The 26,264-nt window shown below is 40.2% G+C and overlaps 1 protein-coding gene across 2 annotated transcripts in view; it reads left to right on the top strand.

Annotated features, from left to right (window-relative positions):
- The window catches only part of hace1 (HECT domain and ankyrin repeat containing E3 ubiquitin protein ligase 1), an 83,463-nt gene extending 58,320 nt beyond the window's left edge, over window positions 1-25,143 (top strand). For both annotated transcript variants that reach the window (XM_078542490.1, XM_078542489.1), the window contains exons 19-24: window positions 954-1,150; window positions 4,601-4,732; window positions 7,097-7,195; window positions 8,686-8,756; window positions 15,094-15,207; window positions 24,270-25,143. In XM_078542490.1, the coding sequence (XP_078398616.1) occupies window positions 954-1,150; window positions 4,601-4,732; window positions 7,097-7,195; window positions 8,686-8,756; window positions 15,094-15,207; window positions 24,270-24,372 (716 nt within the window). In that variant the 3' untranslated portion in view covers window positions 24,373-25,143. The remainder of the gene's footprint in view (window positions 1-953; window positions 1,151-4,600; window positions 4,733-7,096; window positions 7,196-8,685; window positions 8,757-15,093; window positions 15,208-24,269) is intronic.
- Window positions 25,144-26,264: the final 1,121 nt, after the last annotated feature.

Raw genomic sequence — 26,264 nt, 5'->3', positions numbered from 1 at the left:
TGCATCCGAAGTTTTTTGCTTTTAGCTTAGTGACTTTGGGACGCTCACCCAACGTCATCGCGCACTATTTTTGCACTTGAGTGTGTCGGGCACATGCCCAGTGAAAAATTCAGCCCATGTTTCAAGTCTATGACCTTTTATCAGAACTGGGAAAAGTTAGAGATGTAATAGGTTTTGAGCAAGCGGGGGGTGGGACAAGGACAAAAGGATTGTCTGTGATAGGGTGGAAAATAGGAGAGCTAGAATGACAGAAGGGTTAGTCGCACAGGGCCAAAGAGAATGATGATGCGACAAGAAAAGAAAAAGATATGCCTAATGCAAGTGTGCTGCCCACTAATAGCAAAAATGAGAGAGAAAGTGAAACGTGCAAAGACCTGAGCTTCCTAGTGGCCTGTCATTTTAATTCACCCACTGACATCTCAGCCCTTGGACTGCTGCCCTGTTCCAGTGAAGCTTGATGCAAGCTTGACGAACAGCACCTCATCTTCTGATGATGCGTTTTACAGCCTTCCAGATGTAGCACTGAGTTCAACAATTTCAGGCTGTAAACACTATTTTCCCCCCAATGTGCCCAACTCACCCCCCACCATTTTGATTCCTTATCTTTGCATGAGAAAAGGCGAATAAATAGAAGAGGATGTGAGAAATAAAGCCAGGTGGATTTACAGCAGTGATTAGCAAAATGAAAGCTAAAAATTAAGAAGTGACTGTTTCCCTACAGAAAAGTGTGTGATTGGAAAGGTTGCACAATCTTCAGTTAAATCCCAAAGTCGCCCAAGAAGTGGCATTTGTGGCTGAAGGTGCAGAAATTGCACTTTTATATACAGGGATTTGATTTTGTATTTTAATACATGAGCTGGGCATTTTACATTTCTTGCTTAATGTTTTAAATATTTACATTAAACCAATGCACTTGATCTGAAGATTTTTCTGTTGTGAATACATGTTTTCAGGTATCCCTGTAAACTACCAGGATGTAGCCTCCATTGACCCGGAGTATGCTAAAAACCTCCAATGGATTCTGGACAATGATATTAGTGACCTTGGTCTGGAACTTACTTTTTCTGTCGAGACTGATGTATTTGGTGCAATGGAGGAGGTGCCTTTGAAACCTGGGGGGATAAGTATACTTGTCACACAGGAAAATAAGGTAAGTTATTTATCTTTTAATCTTTTTTCCTGTTTTCACAGGTGCCAACAGTACCCCGCTATATTATCCAAGCAGTTGCTCTTTTGTGTCAGCTTTGGCACTGAGTTCCAATGACTATTTAACTGCAAAAGGGGGCTTAGAATTCCAGCTGAGCAAACCTTTTCATTGGGCAACATAAGGCTTCCTGTTGGGTCACACTGGGTAGTGATCAGGAGTGAGCACCTTATTTAATTCACCCTATCACATGAGGCAGCATGTTTACTTGCCCCACGACTTCAGCGTGTTAATTTTTATAATAATTACAGAATATTCCTTGCTTGCCTGCACACTTTGATTCATTTTTAATCTCTGCTGCTGCCGGCATTCTATATTACATGCGCTTATTAAAATCAGCAATGTCTTAAATATTTAGCATTTTAATGGTATGGCTAAACTGGGTTATTTCATCAAATTGACTCTTATTGTGGCAAATTCTGTTTGGTTTCAAGAAGTCCAGGTGTGAACTATATTCCAACATTAGTCAGCACCGTCAGATCTGTGCATTTAATTCTGTTTAATGCGCAGTTTTAATTAAGTTTTTTTAAAAGAAATGCAGTGTTGCCTGAGAAAAAGATTATCAAAAATTAGATTTAATGCTATCATACAACAACAGAAGCACTGATTGTTCCTATATACCAATTTCATAGTTGCTAGATCTAAAAGTACATTTTAATGGCACTCCAGTTTTAAAATTGTTTTTGTATGTATCTTAATGCATTTGGGACTTTTTGGCAGAAAAGAATGCCCTATGCTTGAAGAATTACGATAAACATTTTTAGACACTGGCCAGATTTTGGTGCAAGAGATTGACTTCAGTCAGGAATATATTATGCATTAAAAGATTCAGTGGCTGAATGACCGTTCTTATCAAAGACTTCTGTTCTTGTATTGCATGGCTCTCTATCTCTTTGCTTTTAAATTGGATCTAATTTAGTTAAGTCATTTTTACTGCATTTTATTGAAAGTTAGAGGGTATTAACTATTTTATGATCTTGACTGAATGGCATGCCATTCATCATTGCTACTTTTTGTGCTCTTTCTCCTCTTGCTGTTTGTCAGTGTTTGCACTTGGCAAGCTTCAGAACTGAGAACCGAGGTTGTTAATTGTGTCGACACAAGCTAGTTCTGAGTGAGTGCTGCCATTCCCAATGCTATATACTGCTTGGTTGTGATTTGAAATCTAATCCAGTTTAATCATCTTTCATCGTGTTATGTTGCTTGGATATATTGTGCATCAAAAAGTTTTTGTGCTGAGTCTTCTCAGAAAGTTTAATTTTGATAGACAACAACTCTCCTATTTAAATTTGTGATGGAAGCTGAGGAAAAATATTAGTAATTCATTATATTCAGGGCAACATACCAATCTGTTGGGCTAGGTCTTAACAGAGAATACTAGCCCAGGACTTCCAATCTGGGTCGGAATCCCTGTTTCTGACCTAGATGAGACAAGTGTTAGCTACTTGCCTTCCTATGATTGTTGGGGCCCATCTTCCGATGGAGGGTTGTTCTAAACTCATGCAGTGCAGCAATCCTCATAGGGAGCAGCAGAGAGAGTCATTGTAGAAGCCGCACCCCGTTTTTACGGCACTAGCTGCCATGTTCCAGTAAGTAGAGCGTTTAAAGGTCCCAAAGCCACTTTGAGAAGTTACAGATAGAAGGTAAGTGTGTAAAAGTTAGTGAGGGGGTAGGTGGTGGGTGAGTGGGTAGGATTGCAGGTGGGTGGGGTTAGGGTGACGGGGTCAAGAATTTAGCTACTCAGGAGTTAGAATAGGTTTTCAACCCTTCCAACTTCTCCTGGTAAACTATTAAATCTATGCCCCCTGGTTATTAATCCCTCCACCAAGGGAAAAAGGTTCCTTCCTGTCTACCCTATCTATGCCCCTCGTAATTTTATATACCTCAATCATGTCCGCCCTCAATCTCCTCTGCTCCAGGGAAAATAACCCCAGTCTATCCAATCTCTCCTCATAACTAAAACCCTCCAGCCCAGGCAACATCCTGGTAAATCTCCTCTGCACTCTCTCCAGTGCAATCACATCCTTCCTATAACGCGGATTTCAGAACTGCACGCAACACTCTAGCTGTGGCCTAACCAGCGTTTTATACAGTTCCAGCATAACCTGCCTGCTCTTATATTCTGTGCCTCAGCTAATAAAGGCAAGTATCCCATATGCCTTCTTAACCACCTTATCTACTGGTCCCACCACCTAAAGGGACCGATGGACATGCACACCAAGGTCCCTCTGATCCTCAGTACTTCCCAGGGTCCTACCATTTATCGTGTATTCCTGTGCCTTATTTGTCCTACCCAAGTGCATCAACTCACACTTATCCGGATTAAATTCCATTTGCCACTGACCAGCCTGTCTATATCCCCCTGTAATCTAAGGCTATCCTCCTCACTGTTGACCACCCCACCAATTTTCATGTCATCCACGAACTTACTGATCAACCCTCCTACATTCAAGTCTAAATCTATGTTTTAAGGAACATCTTAAAGGAGAAATGAGAGGTGGAAAGATTGAGGGAAGGGATTGCTGAGCTTCAGGCTTTGGCAGCTGAAGGCATGGATGTCATTGGTGGCGTAATTAAAATCGGTAATGCCCAAGAGACCAGAATTGGCACAACACAGAAATCATTTTAATCGCTAAAGTGAGCACTGCATATTGGCAAGGTGCTCTGTTGACATGTGTTAAGAATTCCGTTTATCGTTTATATTGCAGAATTTGTGAAGATTTCCTCTGTATTTTTAGTAAAGCTATAAATCTGTGCTTTTTAAATGCTATTAGTTTCATGAGTGATGCCAAACAAAGGGAACCTTCACAAATGTGTTGATTATGATCCTTGATTGAATATTGAAAGTAGCTCTCTCCTCTTTTCCCACCTTGCTCCCCAAATCCCCCAATCCAAAGTTTGGATCTCTGACCATAATTCAAGAAATTAGGAAATGGGTATGTTTCTGTACTACATTGTTGAGTACCCAAGTTGCTGCTACTATTGGACCTTGCTGTTCTGGCGTAGGATTTATCCATAAATAAGATGATACTAATTCTAACAGAATAAATCGGCAATTGAGTAGTATATGCACATGGCGCTAAGTTTCCCAGACTTTTGAGACCTGCATGTGGTCCTCAGGCCAAAGTTTCAACTGAACTTGATTTTCTTAAATGGACCTAGTCATTCCGAATATTTCCAGTAGGTGTCACTTTTTAAAAGGGATTGTTTTCAAAATAAGGCTTTCAACAGATTGTTCTTTGTACCTTGGGAAGTTTTTTTTACTGAATGCAAGGAGCTTATGTTTGTGTGTTAACTACATTAGTAACCTTTTGCATCTATTGTTTCATTCCGTTAAATGTTTTGGTAAAATGAGTTATCTTTTTCAGAAGATTAAACAGCTACTTTCCTTTTCAGGCTGAGTATGTCCAGCTTGTTACTGAATTAAGAATGACCCGAGCCATTCAGCCTCAGATAAATGCATTTTTGCAAGGCTTTCATCTGTTCATTCCACCCTCTCTCATTCAGCTTTTTGATGAATATGAGCTGGTAAGAACACTAGTATGTACAGAACATAATGTAGATGCTGATTAATCGTGTTTGTGAATGTAAGGGATGGAAATGAAGGAGAGGGTGCAGCACAATATGACGTGCAGAATTCTCATATTTTTAATAAAAGTAGAAAAGTCTTGTATGATTGGGATACATGCATGACAGTAGTTAACTGGCAATGATTATAATTGATCTATACATTGATTGAGTTGACTGATTTGGATGACCAATGTTAAGCTATTTCAGCAGAGGTGGAAAAACAACAAATGTAATTGCTCTCTGAAGAGACTAAACAAATAAACTCAGTGGTAATAGTGATATTGCACAGTACTGGTGACCATGAAACTAAAAAAAAATGTTTTGCTTCTCAGCTTGTATTTATTTGTGCTGCAACACCAAGGGCTGCACATGTGCAGTGTCAGCGTGTTAGCTGGCTGCATTAAAATGAACAAGTTAGCTTGACACATACCAACAATAAAGTCCAAGTTACACATTTTTAGGCCTCTGTAAATTCTTGAATCTAGTTTACCTATCATTTATCACTGTTCCCTCTGTAGAACATGCCTTTGACAATTCAGAAAATGATGAAGATATGTAATCAGGAAATTTCAGTCAATGAGATTCCCAACTTCAATGAATGCAAACTGTGGATGAAGTGTTTATTCGTTTTTACCAAAAAAAAATTACAAACAATTTTGAACAAAATATTTCAGAAAAATTTCATTACCTCATGTAGGATTCAAAACATTGACCCTGGGGTTAAGAATCCCATTATCTACCAACTGAGCTACCTAGGCTGAGTAGCAACTGCCTACACAAAGCCTTAACATGCAGGGGGCTAAAAAAAAAAGGCATTTAAAAAGTTTGAACCCTTTTATTTTGTTTATTTTCATGGTCTGATTTATTATTGATTGTCGCAAGTTAAATATTGTTCTGTGTGTGGGGGTGGTGGGTGTGGAGTGGGGCGGGGGCTGCTGTTTAACCCCCTTGTAAATGCAGCCTTTACTCTTACAAAGCCCATGGGTTTTAGAGCCAGAGCGGAACGGGTAAGGGGCATGAAGTGTCAGTTCACTTTCGGTGTTTAATTGAACGATCTCAAACTCAAGATAATTGTCCAGCAGTTGAGCAAAAATTCCTTCCTACTGCTGACTGGAAAGGCATAAGGAATGGTTTTGCATGTGGTGGTAGCTGCAGTGTGGGCCGATTACGCATGCACAACGGTTCCTGATGCCTATCTGGTTCGTAATGGGAGTTAGTGTCCCTAATATACTTCAGGGAAGAAATCTGTCTAGCCTATATATAATTCAGATCCACAGCAATGTGGTTGACTCTTAACTATCCTCTGAAATGGCCTTGCAAGCCATTCAATTAGAGATGAACATTTGAGATGACAGCGACTCTCACATGCCATGAATAAAAGAAGATCAGTTTATTTCATATCTCTTTAGCACTAGATTAACAAATACAGGGTAGAGTGAAAGCAGTTTCTGTGGTTAATCTAAAAAGACACTCTTGCAGATGAATAAGTTTGGTCAGGCATTTTTAAATAGTGGTTAATTTCTGGAACTGGTACAATCAGGCTGTTAGGACCATTTTTTCCCCTTTAAAATAAAAAAGTCAATTGTCCTATAAATAACTGATATGAATATGCCAATCATTGAACTGTCAGCAGTGAGATGGTGGCATAGTGTTATTGTCATTGGACTGGTAATCCAGAGACCCAGGGTAATGCTCTGAGGACCCGGATTTGAATCCCACCACGGCAGGAATTTGAATTCAATAAAAATCTGGAATTAAAAGTCTGATGACCATGAAACCATTGCCAACTATCATAAAAATCCATCTGGTTCACTAATGCCCTTTAGGGAAGGAAATCTGCTGTCCTTACCTGACCTGGCCTACATGTGGCTCCAGACCCACAGCAATGTGGTTGACTCTTAATCCCTTCTGAACAAGGCAGTTAGGGATGGGCAATAAATGCTGGCCTAGTCAGTGATGCCCACGTCCCATGAACGAATATAAAAACAGCCTCAGTTAACTGAATAATAGGATTTTCGGGATTATTTTCAACTGATCAGAGACCATGTAGGTTCCTGCAGAAGAGTGATCCTTGAGAGACTTGGGAAAGTTAAACAATTTGCAGTTAACCTTTGAATAATTATTTTAAGTTAGAACAGGTTATGAAGGTTGGAATAAAAATGAAAAGGTAAGATGAATAGTATTGGGGAGCTGATTAAACAGGGGTGAAGAAAGGGATGAGGAGAATTAAAGCTATGAGAACAGTTCCAAAAATATTAATTTCAATCAGAAATAAAATTGATAGTATTTGGCAACCCATCTCTTTTGTTCTTTTATCTATAGGAGCTACTGCTCTCTGGGATGCCAGAAATTGACGTAGCTGACTGGAAACGGAATACAGAGTACACGAGTGGCTATGAAAAAGATGACCCAGTGATACAGGTACCAGTATCAGCTTGAAAAATAGAAAACTTAAAATAGAATCCATTTGATATGTATGTGTTCTACGACGTGATTATATTTAGGTCTCAATATAGAAAAATACAAACTTAATTCCAGATACTTTCAAATCTTACATAACACATACTTGAACTGTGCTCATGGTTCATGACTTTAGCTAAAGTTTCTTGGTTGTATAACTGTATTGTATCTCAGCCGTGCAATAACGCATAAAGTGTTATATTTGCCAGAATCAAAGATCAAATTGGATATAGCAATAATACCAGTAATCAGTAATACCGCAACAAGATTAAATATTGTAGATTAAAGTAATTGAATATTTGCTATTAAAGTTCAAATCACTAGAGGCACAATGATAATTTAATTAGTTTACAGTATTGAAGCCTCAGTTAGATTTTGTTCAAGTATAACCTGTTGCCTGTGGAATTCGCTACCACAGAAAGGCCTTTTAGTTGAGGCCAAAACATTGTATGTTTTCAAGAAGGAGTTAGATATAGCTCTTGGGGCGAAAAGGGATCAAAGGATATGGGGAGAAAGCGGGAGCAGGCTATTGAGTTGGATGATCAGCCATGATCATAATGAATGGTGGAGCAGGTTCAAAGGCCAAATGGCCTACTCCTGCTCCTAGTTTCTATGTTTATATTCAATATTCTGGATTACAATATGGTTTAGAAAAAGGAAAAAGACTTGAATTTATATAGGTCTCTTCACCAGTCTTTCAAGCACTTTACAGCCAATGAAATACTTTTGAAGTGTAGTCATTGTTAGCAAGGTTAGGTTTACAATCTGTATTCAAAATATCGATAGTAGGTTCCAGTATTTAGACAGTTCCTCTCAAGTGAGCATGCATAGCCTTGTCCACTGCAATAGATTGACTATTGTACATTGGTAGTTCTTGTGTTCCCAAGGATACTTTGTATAGTTTATTCTTTAAAGAAATTTATTTTAAAACCTCTTTTGTACATCACATGGGTACAATGTCAAGTGGTGAGTAGTGTCACAGAAAATGCTGGAAATACTCAAACAGACCAGGCAGCATCTATGGACATATAAAATAAATGTTTAAGGCTTGTAACCTTCTGTCAGATCTGGGAAATGTTATAGATTTAACAGGTTTTAAACAAGTACAGGTGCAGGGAAAGGGAAGAACAAAAGGTCTATGATAGGGTGAGAAGCAGGTTTGATTTAGTAAAAAAGCAAAATTCCTGGTCTACTTGCAACATTTTCTGTTTATATTTCAGCACCCACAGTATTTTGCCTTTTGTATTATGGCAGTTTAGTGGTTATGTTACTGGACTAGTAATCCAGAAAGCAAAAATTCAAATCCCACAATGATAGTTTGAGAAATTGAATCTGCATGTAAATATAGTATTAATAAGAGAAATTAACCGTGTACTGAATGACTAGATTTGCCTCAAGTTCTGCATGCAAATATTAATTTGTCGTTGCTGTTAATCTTTATATTTTTCAAGTGGTTCTGGGAGGTTGTGGAAGCACTCACCCAAGAAGAATGTGTTTTATTATTACAGTTTGTCACTGGCAGGTAAGGCATTCTGAGATTAAAATATTTGAACTGAAGCCATAATGCATTTATTTGAAGACCTTTAGATCTAATTTAATCAGCATTATTGGTGCAAATTATTGCTGCCTGGCATTCATATTTCTCCATGTCAGAGTTGTTCAAGGTCCATTTTATTTAAATTACTGCTATGTGGACTTTAATGTGATAGTTTTTGTTTTAAAATTACTTTCTGAAGCAGTTATTGAAGTTGTTTATGACCAAGAAATTGAGAGGCAGAGACCATTGCATCTTTTAAGTAAAGTGGATAAGCATTTAAATCAGAGTCATATGGACATGGAGAGATAGGGTAGTGAGATTAGTTTTGGATTACTCTAGCAAAGAGCTGACATTGACATGATGGGGTGAATGGCTTCCTTGTATGTTGTTAACTTCTATGTTTTTTCAATACCATATAGTACACCGTAGCAAGTGAAATGGGAAGAATGATGGAAGCTCACTTATAGCATTATTGTTGGATTGATTACAACAACCACTTGCATTTATTTTGCACCTTTAACACAGTAAAACACCTCAAAGTGCTTTTGTTTAATAAACAAAATAATTGTCACTGAGTAACGTAAGAAGATAGTAGGACAGATGCCCATAAGCTTTGACAAAGCGAGAGGATTTAAGGAGCACCTTAAAGGAGGAACTCTGCACTGGAGTGCTGCTTTGGGCTGCAATAGAGTGCTTAAGTTGGATTTTGGTGAGAGAGAGAGACTTTTACGGGTTAATTTATATCTAATGTCTAATCTACCTTTAATTTAGCAACTGACTAAAAGTAGGTGAGCTTTAGGCCAGCTTTAAAACAGGGGTTATACAGGCTGTGCTTGCAGCTAGTTAATTAAATAACTGGTTTAAACAGGCTTTCAGAAGCTAGATTCAGACAGCATAAAAGCAGGCCATCTACAGTGTTGCTTTGGGCTGCATTAGAGTGCTTAAGTTGGAGCTTGGTGAGGGAAAGAGGGATTCTTTGATTTTCTACCTTTCCTCAGAAAGAAGAGTGGTGGACCTGGTGAGTATTTCTCCTGTCCTTAATATTCTCTAAACGAAAAGAGGTAAAAGTAAAGGGAGTAATTTAAGGGTAAGTCATGGGAAGGCAGTTCAGCCAAGCGGAATGCCCCCCCTGTGCGATGTGGGAAGTCGGGGACACTTCCAGTGTCCAGGGCGACCACATATGCAGGAAGTGCCGTCAGCTTCAACTACTCGAAATCCATGTTTCAGAGCTGGAGCTGCGGCTGGAGTCGCTTTGGGGCATCCGCAAAGATGGATAGCACGTACAGTGAGGTGGTCACACTGCAGGCAAAGAGTGCACAGGCAAAAAGGAAATGGGTGACTGCCAGACAGAGAAAAAGCCCTAGGCAGGTAGTGCAGGAGTTCCCTGGGTCCATCTGCCCCTCTAACAGATTTTCTGTTTTGGATACTGCCGGGGGAAATGGTTTCTCAGGGGAATGCAGCAAGAGCCAAGTCTGAGGCACCACGAGTGGCTCAGCTGCACGGGGTGGGGGAGGGGGTTAAAGAGTTGGGAGAGCAATAGTGGTAGGAGATTCTAGCATAAGGGGAACAGAGACATTTCTGTGGCCGCAGATGTGACGCTGGGATAGTACGTTTCTTCCTTGGTGCCAGGGTCAAGGATGTCACTGAGCGGCTGCAGGACATTCTGAAGGGAGAACGTGAACAGCCAAAGGTCGTGGTCCCTATTGGTACTGAGGTCCTGAAAACAGAATATCAGAAGCTGGGATATAAATTAAAAAGCACGACCTCAAAGGTCTCAGGATTAATCACAATTAGGATTAATCAGGATGAATCAAATATCAGGATTACTCCCAGTGCAGCGTGCTCGTGAGGTCAGGAATAGGAGAAAAGACTAGATGAATGCGTGGCTGGAGAAATGGTGTAGGAAGGAGAGATTTAGATTCCTGAGGCGATGGGACCTGTACAAGCTGGATGGGTTGCACCCAGCAGGACCGGGACCAATATCCTCATGGGTATTCACTAGTACTGTGGGGAGGATTTAAACTAGAGTGGCAGGGGTTGGGAACCTGAGCGGGGAGACACGAGAGGGAAACAAAAATAGGAATGAAAGACACAAAAGTAGAAAGCAAAAGTGGAAGGCAGAGGAAACAAGGGCTATCAGCAAATAGGGGAAAAGTGCAAAAAAAAAGGGTAAAAATGTTAAAAAGACAATCTAAAGGCACTGTATCTGAATACACGGAGCATTCATAATAAGGTAGATGAATTAACAGCGCAATTAGTTGTAAACGGGTACGATATAATTGTGATTACAGAGACATGGCTGCAGGGTGACCAAGGCTGGGAACTGAATATCCAGGGGTACTCTAATTAGGAAGGACAGGAAAAGGAGGTGGGGTGGCATTGTTAGTTAAGGATGAAATCAGTGCAATAGTGAGAGAGGATATTGTTTCAGAAAATCTAGATGTAGAATCAGTCTGGGTGGAGCTAAGAAGCAACAAGAGGCAGAAAACATTAGTGGGAATTGTGTATAGGCCTCCAAACAGCAGTGGTAAGGTAGGGGACAGCATTGAACAAGAAATTAGAGACGCATGTAACAGAGGTGCTACAATAATCATGGGTGACTTTAATCTGCATGAAGACTGGGCAAACAAAACTAGCAATAATACTGTGGTGGATGAATTCCTGGCGTGTGTACGAGATGGCTTTTTTTTAGACCAGTATGTTGAAGAACCAACTAGGGAACAGTCTATCCTAGATTTGGTATTATGCAATGAGAACAATTTAATTAATAATCTTGTGTGGGGTCCTTTAGGGAACAGTGATCATAACATGATAGAATTCTTCATTAAGATGGAAAGTGAAATAGTCCAATCTGAAACTAGGGTCCTAAATCTAAACAAAGGAAACTATGAAGGTATGAGGCGTGAGTTGGCTCAAATAGATTGGGGAACTTCGTTAAAAGGTATGATGGTGGATAGGCAATGGCTAATACCTAAGGAACCAATGTATGCATTGCAACAGTTATACATTCCTTTCTGGCGCAAAAACATAGCAGGAAAAGCAGCCCATCCATGGCTAGCAAAATAAATTAAGGATAGTATTAAAAGTAGCTAGCCTAAGGATTGGGAGCAGTTTAGATTTCAGCAAAGGTGGACCATGAAATTGATTAAGAGGGGAAAAATAGAATATGAGAGTAAACTTGCAAGGAACATAAAAGTGGACTGTAAAAGTTTCTACAAGTATGTAAAAAGAAAAAGATTAATGAAGACAAACGTAGGCCCCTTACAGCCCGCAATGGGAGAACAAGGAAATGGCAGAGCAATTACTACTTTAGTTCTATCTAAAGACACAAATAACTTCCCAGAAATGCTAGGGAACCAAGGGTCTAGTAAGAGGGAGGAGCTGAAGGAAATTACGAGTACTAAAAAAAATTAGTCCTGGAGAAATTAATGGGACTGAAAGCCAATAAATCCTCAGGACCTGATAATCTACATGCCTGGGTACTAAGGGAGGTGGCCATGGAAATAGTGGATGTGTTGGTTGTCATCTTCCAAAATTCTGTAGATTCTGGAAGAGTCCCAGCAGATTGGAGGGTGGCAAATGTAACCCCACTATTTTTAAAAAAAGAGGGAGGGAGAAAACTAAGAATTACGGACTGGTTACCCTAACATCAGTAGTAGGGAAAATGGTAGAGTCTATTATAAAGGATTTGACAACAGGGCACTTAGAAAAGATCAGCGGGATTAGACAAAGTCAACATGGATTGGTTTGACAAACCTACTGGAGTTTTTTGAGGACGTAACTAGCAGAATAGTTAAGGGAGAACCAGTGGATGTGGTGTATTTGGAATTTCGGAAAGCTCTTGATAAAGCCCCACATAAGAGATTAGCGTGCAAAATTAAAGCACATGGAATTGGGGGTAATATGTTGGCATGGAATGAGAGTTGATTAGGAGACAGGAAACAGAGTAGGATCTTTTTCAGAGTGGCAGGCGGTGACGAGTGGGGTACCACAGGGATCAGGGCTTGGGCCTCAGCTATTCATAATATATATCAATGATTTGAATGAGGGAACCAAATGCAATGTCTCCAAGTTTGCTGACAACACGAAACTTGATGGGAATGAGAGTATTGAGGAGGATGTTAAGCTTAAGGCAATTTAGACAGGTTGAGTGAGTGGGCAAATACATGGCAGATGCAGTATAACATAGATAAGTGTGAAGTTATGCACTTCAGTAAGAAAACAGAATGTCAGAGTATTATTTAAATGGTGATAGATTGGGAAATGTTGATGTACAAAGGGGCCTAGGTGTCCTTGTACACCAATCACTGAAAGCAAGCATGCAGGTGCAGCATGCAGTTAAGAAGGCATATGGTATGTTGGCCGCCTTTGCAAGAGAATTTGAGTACAGGAGCAAGGATGTCTTACTGCAGCTGTACAGGCCTTCGTGAGACCACATCTGGAGTATTGTGTGCAGTGTTGGCCTCCTTACCTAAGAAAGGATATGCTTGCCATAGAGGGAGCGCAGCGAAGATTCACCAGACTGATTCCTGGGAAGACGGGATTGTCGTATGAGGAGAGATTGGGTTGACTAGGCTTATATTCACTGGAGTTTAGAAGGGGATTTCATTGAAACATTTAAAATTCTGACAGGGCTGGACAGACTGGATGCAAGGATGATGTTTCCTCTGGCTGGGGGACAGTCTAGAACAAGCGGCCATAGTCTCAGGATACAGGGTAGGTCATTTAGGACTGAGATAAGGAGAAACGTCTTCACTGAGAGGGAGGTGAACCTGTGGAATTCTCTACCGCAGAGGGCTGTGGAGGGCAAGTTGCTGAATATAATTAAGAAGGAAATAGTTTTCTGGACTCTAAAGGCGTCAAGGAGTATGGGGTGAGAGTGGGAATATGGTGTTGAGTAGAGGACCAGCCATGATCATATTTAATAGCGGAGCAGGCTCGAAGGGCCGAATAGCCTACTACTATTTTCTATGGGCTGAATTTTTTCCCCGTCGGAGGGGTAGTATGGGGGCAGGCTGGAGCGAGCGCGAACCCGATCGGCGCCCCCAATCGGGTGCGCGCCGCCATTTTACGTGGGCGGGCCAATTAAGGCCCGCCTAGCATGACAAACACCGGGAAGCGCTGTGTGCCCCCTGTGCAGGCAGGGGGGGGGGAGATTCCCTGAGTCAGGGCCTGTGCGCGAAAGAGTGCAGAAGTTCTAAAAAATGTGATAGAGGAAAAAAAAAATTTAAAAGACATGTCCCCTCTTGTGAAACTGTCATATGAGCTGGGACATGTCCATTAATTTTTTCAAAAAATTTTATTTAATTAATGAACCCTTCATGAAACCTCATCCCGCCCGTGGATGAGGTTTCACGAAAAATACGAAGGCCGCCTGGGCTCTTCACCTGCCCGCCAACCTTAAGGTTGGACAGGCAGCATTCTTAACAGCTTTAATTACTTTGTTAATGGCCTTAATAGGCCTTTGACAGTTTGGCGCGCGTGCAGATGACGGGGCTGCGCGCCCACTGAACTGATAATCTAAATGATGCGCGGTGACGTCGGGATGCCGGCCTGATGTCACCATGCGTCATTTTACATGTCGGCGAGCGAGCCCCACCCCTGCTTGCTGACAGGAAAATTCTTCCCTATGTTTCTATGAAAGTGAAGTGGAGAGGTTTAGGGATGGAAATCTAGTGTTTTTGGCCTAGGCAGCTAAAAGCATGGCAGCCAATGTGGAGGGATTAAAAATCTGAACCCATAGGCCTTTTGTAAGATGCCCCAATTTACTAGTGAGGGAAAGAAGTCCTGTTGAAGATAAATTATTCGTAGCAACAAGACTAAAAGCCTAATTAAATTATGAACCTTTCACTGGATAAGGTAATGTCAGAAATATGAGGATTGTTGTATAAATTCAGAACTTTTTTTTTTTATTCTTTGTGGGATGTGGGCTCTGCTGGCTGGGTCAGCATTTATTGCCCATTCCTAGTTGCCCTTGAGAAGGTGGTGGTGAGCTGTCGTCTTCAATTGCTGCAGTTCAGGTGGTGTAGTGGGTTTGCCTGGACTAAACTTCTTTTCACTGTGTCTTTAACGTTTTCTTGGACTGCTAAGGTGGTTGTCCTACTTGTCACTACTGACTTTGAGCCTGTTTCTGGAAATTGAAAGGATACAACTTGTATCCCTATTCACTGGTGATGAGGATGATGAGAGCTGATGCTGTAAACCAAAGTGACAATTTTATTTTAATTTGAAGTACAATTGTAAAATCACTTATGACAATGATACAGTAATGTTAAGTTATTTATTGAAAATGTTGCTTAATTTCTATGTTTGTGTTCTCTAGCTCCAGAGTCCCTCATGGTGGCTTTGCATATCTCATGGGTGGCAGTGGGTTACAGAAGTTCACAGTAGCTGCAGTACCATACACTTCAAACCTCTTACCAACATCCAGTACTTGGTATGTACAGTTCATATGTAAGACAAAATATAGTGAGCATGCGTTTTGTATAATTTGAAACAGTAAAGGCTTTCTTTAATCTATTTAGCAGCTATACAAATGCTTCATGCAATTTCATAAAATGTGTTGCCATTCATGAGATTTCAGGCTTTTCTATACTATGAAAGGAAGATAAATGCTGACAACAGAATTAATGCATATGTGACCAATTAGCATCACAAAGAAATGGAATAATATTTTTGAAGTGTTCAAAATCCTGTGAAATTCTGCAGTTTGATTGTAAAAATCTCCTCAAAATATCAGTTAAGTCTCATCAAAAAAAAAATATTGAGCTGTATTTGCATTTAGCTGGCAGTCTTACCACCTTTTTAATACATGGGATATGCACTTTAAAAGGCAAAACATTTATTGCCCTTGTGGACTGTCACATGGTTAAAATAGTAAGCAGTAATTTACCTCAAATATAAGGATACCAGAATAAAGAAATGTGCAGAAACTATTCATATTAATGGTATTTGCGGACTATTTGGCATCAGCAAATCTGATAAGTCATGAAATGTTCTAAGCCCAGAGGTTTATTTTAGTTCAAGGCAGTGTTTTGGGGCATCGATCATGCTTTGTAATTAGTTCTTACCAGTTTGAGTTGGAGTTATGACCTTTTTTTTGAGATGCTTCCGGGAACTGCAGACAACTTTTGAATTTTATGCGTACATAATTGCCACTTGCTTTCATGAGAAGGACTGCTGAGAAGGAATGGAATTTCTTTTAAAACATTCAACAGTAATAACCTTTTACTCTTGTTATGGACAGGAGGGGGTTTCTGATTTCTCCTCTCACCACTTGTCCGTATACAGAAGGGTGTTTTGATTTTAATTTCCCCCTTTTTAAGCGGGTGGCATATTTTCCCAACCCCTCAGTTTTGGTGTGATCCAATTTCTATTAATAACCTCACAGGAAACTTGAGATAGAGTAAACTCAGAGGGTAGTTCATTTGCGTACACACAAGCGTGAGAGGAGGGTAGCAATGTTGCCTCTTTTTCACTCATACAATAAAAGAGGGGAATACAGAAAGAAAGATTTACAGGGCAAAGACCACAGGGTAAAAAAATTATTGTTTCATGTGAACCCAGAATCAAAGTTCAATGGTGTATCCCTTCACATGGGTCAGCAGGTTGAAAATTGATACTGGATAATTCACTTTTCCAGTAGAGATTACTTCCACGATGGGCACGCAGAGATGAATTGGTCTTGTAGGCGATGGTAAAGAAGTTCTGAAGTTCCAGTGGAAACAGTATAGATGTGGCCTGGTATTCGAACCTGGACAGAACTCCTTCTCTGTGCTGTTGCTCAGTAGATGTAGAATGGCAGACTGTCTTATAGTACAACAAGACAGTATAATGGTTCTGTCAGCTGGGCGGTCATGTCACATACTTTCACCTCTCCACTTCGGCTTTGACAAAGGGTATATATCCCTTGTCTGGATTCCTGAGATTGTTAACACTCCAACCATTCAGAATTTCAAAGGAAGGTTGCAGGGCTCTTTGTCCTAGCAGACCAGTAGACTTTGGTTGGCCAACCTGGGTTCTGAAATGTAGGTGGTCTTTGTATATTTCCCTTTGAATTTGGCCTCTGCAGCCCACAAGAGTCATTAGCGTCTCTTCAGAGATAGCAAGGTGCAATTTCTGTGATACTGTCAAATGGCTCTTATTGTTTGAGGGTCACAGCCAGACATAGCTTCAGCCAATTTAAAAGGTCATTGTCCAGTTTTAAAATTTTAGAAATTATTCATGAGATATATATATTTCATATAAATATAGTGGAGTTCTTAGCCCCGTTGCACACTTTAGAATAAATAAATCTGCAGGATGTTCTGGTTTGCCATCTGGTATATGTTCTGTATGCCCAATCAAACCATTGCACCAATATATTTCGAATATATAGGCTTTTTATACTCAGAGGATTTTGGGGATAATTTTCTAACTTTGCACAACTATAAGGAGCCTCTCCCATGATTTGCACACACTAGAAATTTGAGTGTTGTACACATTTTTCCGATTAAAATAATGATGATCTGTGCATTTCCTCAGTAGGCAGGCAAGTGAAGCCCAAATCCCGTGAATGAATATTAAAAAAAAATGACATACTTTATAATATTCAGCTGAATGCTGCTTTGCAACTGCTTGCTAGCAGTAACATTGGGTGACTCACCCTTCAACTTCCTTTCCATCTGAGGGATTACGTGGTCTTCAGGTAGCTTTTTGCTTTGGTATTGTCACAATTGGGATTTTGGGAATCCTGTGAAGGTAAAAGTGGAGATTTAATAGTGTTGTTCAAAATCTTGAGTTTTGATAGCGCACGTAATGAGAAACTTTCTAGTGGGATAAGAATTGATAATCTGATTTAAGATAATGTGTAAAGAACTAGAGGCAAGGGTTGTTTTGTTACGCTATGAGTTATGTACATGCTAGACAGAGTTAAGTGCACAGCCAATGGATCAGATCAAAACTCTACAGTCCTGCCACATCCAACCGTGAATGATTGTGGACAGTTAAACAATTAATAGGAAAAAGAGGTACCTCAATGATGGCAGTGCCCAGCACATGATTGGTAAAGACAAGGCTGAAGCATTTGCAACCGTCTTCAGCTAGTACAGCTACAACACTGGCCTTTACCTGACAATATGGAAAATTGCCAAGATGCGTCCTGTCCACAAAGAGCAGAACAAATCCAAACCAGCCAAATATTCTCCCCTCTCCCCACTGCTCCTCCCCAATCATCAGCTAAGTGATGGAAGGTATCATCTATATTGCTAGCAAGTGATACCTGCTCACCAGCGCTCAATTTGGGTTCTGCCAGGCCCATTTGGTTTCGGACCACAGTACAACTTTAGACCAAACTGAATTCCAGTGGTGAGAGTGTCTTTAATATTGTATAATGTCCCAAGTTGTTGTGCGGAAGTGTATAATCGGACCAAATTTGACACCAAGCACACAAACTAGTACAAAACCAAAATATTGCTGATATCGGAGATCGGAAATAAAAATAGAAAATTCTGGAAATGCTCAGCAGGTCAGAAAACAATGTGGAGAGAGGAGAAAACAAAGTTAATGTTTCAGGCTGGTGACCTTTCATCAGAACTAGAAAAAGTTAAAGATGTACCAGCTTTTAACCAAATAGAAAAGCAGGGAAAGGTGGGGGAGAGGAGAACAAAAGGGATAATCTCGGATTGGAAGGCAGGTGAGTTTACATTGCACCATTGTCCCTTTTGTCATTTAATCTGTGTCAGTTCTTAAGATCTTAAACTTGGATCAAATCTCCTATTAACTTTTTAAATTTCAAGAAACACAATTGCAGTTTGTGTTATCTCGTACTGTAACTCTTGAAGTCTAGATATCATTCCATTAAATCTATGTTAAATTTCTTTCAAGGCCAATATATCATTTCTAAGTTGTCATTTCCAGACTGCTCATTGTGTTCCAGGTATGCTATAACTAGGACTTTGTACAGCAGAACTGGAGCACCCTTGTATTCTACTCCTCTGGTTATGTTTTCTGCACATGTTCATGACATTTAGCGATCTATGTACATGGATCCCAAGGGCTGAATTTTACAGCCTCCTGCTGGCATTTTTTAAAATTCATTCAGAGGATGTGGGCTTTGTTGGCTAGGCCAGCATTTATTGCCCATCCCTAGTTGCCCTTGAGAAAGTGGTGGTAAGCTGCCTTCTTGAACCGCTGCAGTCCATGTGGTGTAGGCACACCCACAATGCTGTTAGGAAGGGAGTTCCAGGGTTTTGACATGGCGATATATTTCCAAGTAAGGACGGTGAGTGACTTGGAGGGGAACTTCTAGGTGGTGGTGTTCCCACCTATCTGCCCTTGTCCTTCTAGATGGTGGTTGTCGTGGGTTTGGAAGGCGCTGTTTAAGGAGCCTTGGTGAATTCCTGCAGTGTATCTTGTAGATGGTACACACTGCTGGTACTGTGCGTCAGTGGTGGAGGGAGTAAATGTTTGTGAATGTGCTGCCAATCAAGTGGGCTGCTTTGCCCTGGATGGTGTCAAGCTTCTTGAGCGTTGTGGGAGCTACACTTATCCAGGCAAGTGGAGAGTATTCCATCACACTCCAGAATTGTGCCTTGTAGGTGGCGGACAGGCTTTGGGGAGTCAGGAGGTGAGTTACTCGTAGCAGGATTCCTAGCCTTTGACCTGCTCTTGAAGCCACAGTATTTGTATGGCTAGTCTAGTTTAGTTTTTGGTCAATGGTAACCCCCAGGGCGTGATAGTGGGGGATTCAGTGATGGTAATGCCATTGAACGTCCAGGGGTGATGGTTAGATTCTCTCTGGTTGGAGATGGTCATCGCTTGACACCTGAGTGGCATGAATGTTACCTGCCACTTCTCAGCCCAAACCTGGATATTGTCCATGTCTTGCTGCATTTGGACATGGACTGCTTCAGTAACTGAGGAGTTGAGAATGGTGATGAACATTGTGCAATCATCAATGAACATCCCCACTCTGACTTTATGATGGAAGGAAGGCCATTAATAAAGCAGCTGAAGATGGTTGGGCCGAGGACACTACCCTGAGGAACTCCTGCAGTGACGTCCTGGAGTTGGGATGATTGACCTCCAACAACCACAACCACCTTTATGCTAGGTATGACTCCAACCAGTGGAGAGTCTTCCCTCCTGATTCCCATTGACTCTGGTTTTGCTGGAGCTCTTTGATGCCACACTCAGTCAAATGTGGCCTTGATGTCAAGGGCAGTCACTCTGATCTCACCTTGGGAGTTCAGCTCTTTTGTCCATGTTTGAACCAAGGCTGTAATGAGGTCAGCAGCTGAGTGACCCTGGCGGAACCCAAACTGGGCGTCAGTGAGCAGGGTATTGCTAAGCAAGCGCTGCTTGATAGCACTGCTGCTGACCCCTTCCATTACTTTACTGATGATTGAGAGTGGACTGATTGGGTAGTAATTGGCCAGGTTGGATTTGTCTTGTTTTCAGGCAGGTGGGGGTTAGTGAAACCCCCCTAATGGCCTTCCTGCCATCCTCTTGCCTTCCCTCTGACCGGTCTGTAATTTTTTGGTGGATGCGCGAGGCCTATGGCAGCCTGTCTGCCCTTGTCTGAATTGAGGTCATTAAGTGGTCACTTATTGGCTACGTTAGGGTGGCTTTCTGTCTGGCTTTGATTTTGATGCTGGCAGGAGGAGTTCAGGGTGGGGAAACTCTTCGGGTGGGAAGGTACGGGATGCAGAGTGGTGGGTGCCTTCCTTATTGGTTCCCTTTCGACATTGGGTGACCATTTCCCCACCAAATCCTTGCAGTGGTCCTGAACTCTGGGACTTCGAATCTGGAGAATGCTTGTAGTTCAGTGTTGGTCACCTCTGCTGGTGGCACTGCTGGGACTACAGAGCTGTCAGCCAGTCAGATTGACCAGCAGATCTCAGGCTGGGCTTCCACCTGAGTGAGGGGTGAAAGCCCTATCTCCAGCCAATTAATGCTCCTCGGAGTGTTAAATGACTGCGGGACTGCTGTGTTCCCCGCTGATTCTTTGGGGTTTCCGAAAACTCCTGCCCTAAGTCCCTTTGGACCTCCACTGTTCCTAGATTTTCACCATTTAGAAAATTCATATTCTATAATTTTTTAGGTCCAAAGTGGATGACCTCACATTTGCGTTGAAATCCTTTGCCACAGTTTTGCCTATTCACTTAAATTATTGTTACGACCAGGCTAGGAGGAGGGAACTGACTCCTCTTTGTCTTACTCCTGGTTGGTTATTACAGAGAGTTTGAATTAAAAAGGGTGGTATTGCCAGTTCAATATATATACCTAATGATGTGTAGCTCAGTTTTCGAAATAAGCCAGTCAGGTTCCCTAAGTTAAAAGTAAAGAGTTAGTTTGATTACTAAAACTTAATCAGGTAAAGATGCAGAAATTATGAACGAAAGGTTTAAAATGTACAAATATGTCCAACTACCCATTAATGCAAAAACAACACATGCAACCACCCCCAAGTATGCAAAAAAAGAAATAAAACTCTGCACAATATCAGATTTTAAAACTTGGCCAAGTAAAAAGTAAAGTCACAAACATTGTCCGAATGCTTTTTTGCAGCTGAAGGGCCACTTTTCCACAGTAGCTGCTGGTACTTGGATTTCTCACTTGAGCAGTGGCTGATCATTCTATTTTCTCTTGGTGACAGTGGTTTGATTCGGAATCATCCATTAAGAACTCTCGATTTGCTCAGCTTTGAGAGAGGGTTCAGAGAAAGAGAGATGGGGTAAGGCAGTTTCTCTGACAGTTCAAATCCAGTATATTTTTTTACACCCAAATAAAAAAGGTCCGAGAATGAGAGGGCACAGATTTAAAGTGAGTTACAAAAGAAGCAAATATGAGAAAAAACTTTTTCACGTATCAAGTGGTTGGGGTCTAGAATGCATTGCTGGGAAGTGTGGTGGAGGCAGGTTCAATTGAGGCATTCAAAAGGGCATTAGGCAATTATTTAAATAGAAACAATGTGCAGACTTAGGGGTAAAAGGCAGGAAAATGACACTGAGCCATAACGTTCATTTGGAGAGCGAGCGCAGACATGGGCTGAATATCCTTCTTTTGCACAGTAACAATTCTGTGATTCTGATTCTGAAGAGCTGGGTCATGTGACCTCTCTGGTTTCAATCTGGGCTTATTTTAGTCACTATCTCTCAGAGCTCCATATACTGTCTTCATAAAAGCAACTTATGCCCTTTGGAAATGCAACATAGCAGCTGTGGTAGGCCGGTATCCTTTGCTTATCAAAAGTGTCTTTTCAAGAAGTTCTCTCTCTCTCTCTCTCTATATATTTTCTGGAGATATATTATATATCCAGCTAATAAATTAATATTTTATCAAACACATCTTCATGACACTAATATCTCTTTGTAATTTCATACTTCCATTTGTACAGTTAATGTTGCCAATCATTATCATCAGCAAACTTAGATATGTGGCTTTCTATTCCATCATCTAAGTTGTTGGCAAATATTGTGAATCCTTCAGGCCTCAAAACATTGTTGCAGGACACCATCAATAGCACCCTCCCAACAGGAGTACATGCTTATTATCCCTTTTTTTTCATTCGTTCATGGGATGTGAGCATCACTGCCAATGCCAGCGTTTGTTTCCGGTCTCTAATTGCCCTTGAGAAAGTGGTGGTGAACTGCTGTCTTGAACTGCTGCAGTCCATGTGGTGTAAGTACACTAACTGTGCTGTTATGAAGACAGTTTCAAGTTTTTGACCCAGCGACAGTGAAGGAACAGCGATGAAGTTCCAAGTCAGGATGGTGCGTTACTTGGAGGGGAGCTTGTAGGTGGCAGTGTTCCCATGCATTTGCTGCCCTTGTCCTTCTGCACTCATCCAGGAAAGTGGAGTGTATTCCATCACAACCCTGACTTATGCCTTGTAGATGGTGGACAGACTTTAGGAGTCAGGAAATGAGTTGGTCGCAGCAGATTCCTGGCCTCTGACCTGCTCTTGTAGCCAGTCTTTATATGGCTGTTTCAAGTTCAGTTTCTGGCCAATGATAACCCTAGTATGTTGATTGAGGGGGATTCAACAATGGTAATGTTGTTGAAGTCGAGATCTTTTATTAAAAAATATGTATTCTTTTATGGAATGTGAGCATTGCTGGCAAGGCCAGCATTTATTGCCCATCCTTAATAATGGTGGTGAGCTGCCTTCTTGAACCACTGGAGTCCGTCATGTGTGGGTACACCAAAATGCTGCTAGGAATGGAGTTCTCTCTAGTTAGGCTCTCTCTGGAAATTATTTTGTAAATGATTTGTTTAATGTATTTCCTGCCACGCAGTCAATTTCCTAACCAGGTCAATAATGTGCCTTCAGTTCCATGAGCTTCTCTTTAGCTGACAGCCTTTTATGAGGGACTTTATCGCAGGTTTTCTAAAAATTTGTATAAATTTTTAAAAATGCCTTTCACAACCTGAAGACATCAGAAAATGCTTTACACTTCACAAGTACTTTGTTGGCTGTAAACACTGTTGTAATGAAGGTAATGCAGCAACCTAACATCTAGAGACATTTCTTTGTCCAGTCATTGAATAAGTCAGAAATTCACTGACAAAGTGTTTATAAATTGTGTGTTAAGGATGCTAAAGGAGAATTGACCAAGTTGATCAAGGTACCTTGGTCACTGAGCCAAAAATTCCAAATATTGGAGGACACAAATATTCTACATTAATTACTTGGATACTGAATAAGAAGCTCATTAGAAGAGACCAAGATTTGCATAATATTCAGATTGGTGGTGTAGTTGAACAGACAAATGGCAAATTAATTTCATTATCAGCAAAGTATGTCAGTTTGGGCAAAAGTATGCAAGATAAGTATTAGAAATGAGCCTGGGAATTCTAGAAAATATGTTGCCTTCAGCATTCAGGCAATGTAGTGAAACAATTAAGCAAATAGAGCAAAAGTTTTTTGCAGTTATGCTAAAACTTGAAACAGCACTAGTCAGAATACATAATGTAGCATTTATTTCTGGTAAGCACGAAACAGAAAGGATGTACAAAAATTAAAGAGGGTATCGAGCTGGTTAGCGAGAACGGTACTGGTGGGAGGTTAGCTGGAAACCTTTTGTTCAAAAGACAATAAATGTTGATGGAGCAAGTTACCAGAGGTATAAATGGCTTTAAGAAACCACTATTTGATTTGTTTCTGGAGAGGGAAGACACAAATGTTTGCGGTCTATTAAAAATACTTGGGGGATATTGGGTTTAATTGTGTTTTCCTGGGTTTTAAAGATGATACATTTGGAGAAGTGATTCTTTTTTAATAACATTTATGGCAGCTGGCTCATTTTACGGCTTGAATCCCCTCACTAAAATGCTATAATGTTATTAGAACTCTGTAACATGAGCACATAGTATATCCGCTTATTTCATCTGTATATTCCACAAATTCACATGCTTGTATAATATTATGTTTGAGTAGATTAATGGGTATAAATGAGTTTTTTGATACAGATTAATGTAATGTGGCTTGTAATATTTTTAAAATATATATTTCAGCATCAACATGTTAAAATTGCCAGAATACCCCAGCAAAGAGAACCTGAAGGATCGAATTCTTGTTGCATTGCACTGTGGCAGCTATGGGTACACCATGGCATAAATATGTCTGAAAACTTGAAAGTGGCGCCTGAAAAGACCTTCACTCCTTAACACTGTTTAATAATGCTTCTGATTTTTAAGTGCTCTCTCCAGATTCATATGCACATTTGTGTTGTAGCACATCTGTATATGCATGGCATGCATTGCCTATGTCAAGCATTTGCATTTAAAATCGTTATGTTTTCATGCAACTAATCACGTACTTGTGATAAAGTATAGGAATTTGCAAACTGCTGCACGATGTGAAAACATGTGACATTCTGAAATGGAAAATGCCATGTCTGCGGGTGTACTCTCTGTACGTTTGAATCGATAGCTGGGGTGTATAAGTTCTATTGCCAAGCTTCATATATTTATGGTGAGGGGAGGGAAAGAGAAGAAACCAGTTGTTCTCCAATGCCAAGATCTCATAATTTTTTTGTAAGATGGGGAACATTTTATATTTTTTGTGAAGATGTAAATGTTTAGTTTATTACTCACTACATAATTTAACATCACCGAAATGGAGGACATTCAGTAGAAAGGGCAGAATATATTGTATTGCCTGCCCTAACAGCCAAATTATTTTGCAGAATTTCTGCAATGCAATATTAGCTAGTTTAAAAAGATTAATGTTTCATATGAAAGTATTTGTATATTGTGAAAATTATGCACTGTATATATTGCTTGAAGTCCTGTATATTTGTATTTGTAGAGTATGATGCAGCTGCTTATGTATCTCCCTGTTGTGCATGTCTTTTTTTAAAAAAACTATTAAATTTTTTAGAATTAATTCTTTTTTTCTTTTACGTCTAATGTAAGAGGGATAATATTATGACAGTAGTACATTAGTCATCAATTGAGTGGCTTCTACTCTGGGCTCTCCTTCGCAACTTATTTTCTCCTCCATCTTTTGTAATCAGGAGGACAGGTCGTACAAGATTAGTAATGACCCAGATTTGGCTGTTTAGATTACTAACTAATCATAATTGAATTCAATGGAAGGCTTGGAAAGAGAAACATAACACCATTACTATGATTCTAGATTTTGGTAAGGTTAATTTTAATGGAATGAGACTGATGACAGAAAATGGGGCAAAACTGCAACCTGGTAAAACTACAGATGAGCAGTGGAACTTAATACAAGACCAGTATATACCCCTAATGGGCAAGAGCTCTCCTTACCAAATAAAGCAATCATGGTCAACAAAAGAGGTGAGAGATAATATAAAATTAAAGGAACAAGCATACAAAAGTACACGGAATAGTGGAAATCCAAGGGACTAGGAGAGATAGAGAACAGCCAAGGAAATAAAAAAAAAATCTAAGAAGTGCAAAAAGGAATATAACAAAAAACCTTGAAGAATATCAGTTGTGTAATTATATTAGAAGAACAATGGTAGTTGAATAATCACTTTGTATCAGTCATCACAGAAGAGGATAATATAATTGATATTCCAGGGAAACTAATAATGAATCGGTAACTCACTAAAATAAAAGAAGCTAGAAAAACCGTATTAGAAAAAAAGTGGTACTAAAGACTGACAAATCCCAGGACCTGATGCCTTCCACAATAGGATTTTAAAGGAAGTAGGTAAGGAAATTGCAGATGTTTCAACCATAACCTGCCAAAGCATGTTTGATTCAGAAGATGTCCCTTTAGATAGGAAAATTGCAAATATAACTTCATTATTTAAGAAAGGTGAGAGAAAAACCAGGATGTTATTGGAATCTAAGAAGAAAATTACTAAGCAATGAGAGAAATTTGAGCTGATTAGAAATATCCAATAAGGATTTGTAAAAGGTAGGCCATGTCTAACAAAACTGAGTTTTTTTATCCAGAAAGTAACGAAAGCAGCAGAGAAGAGAAAGTCTATGGATGTTTATATGACTTAAAGAAGAAATTTGATTAGG

The sequence above is a fragment of the Cetorhinus maximus genome, chromosome 5 (assembly GCF_964194155.1).
Source record: "Cetorhinus maximus chromosome 5, sCetMax3.hap1.1, whole genome shotgun sequence".
Taxonomy (NCBI): domain Eukaryota; kingdom Metazoa; phylum Chordata; class Chondrichthyes; order Lamniformes; family Cetorhinidae; genus Cetorhinus; species Cetorhinus maximus.
Note: the sequence above shows the minus strand (reverse complement) of the source record. Positions and strands in the feature narration are given on the sequence as shown.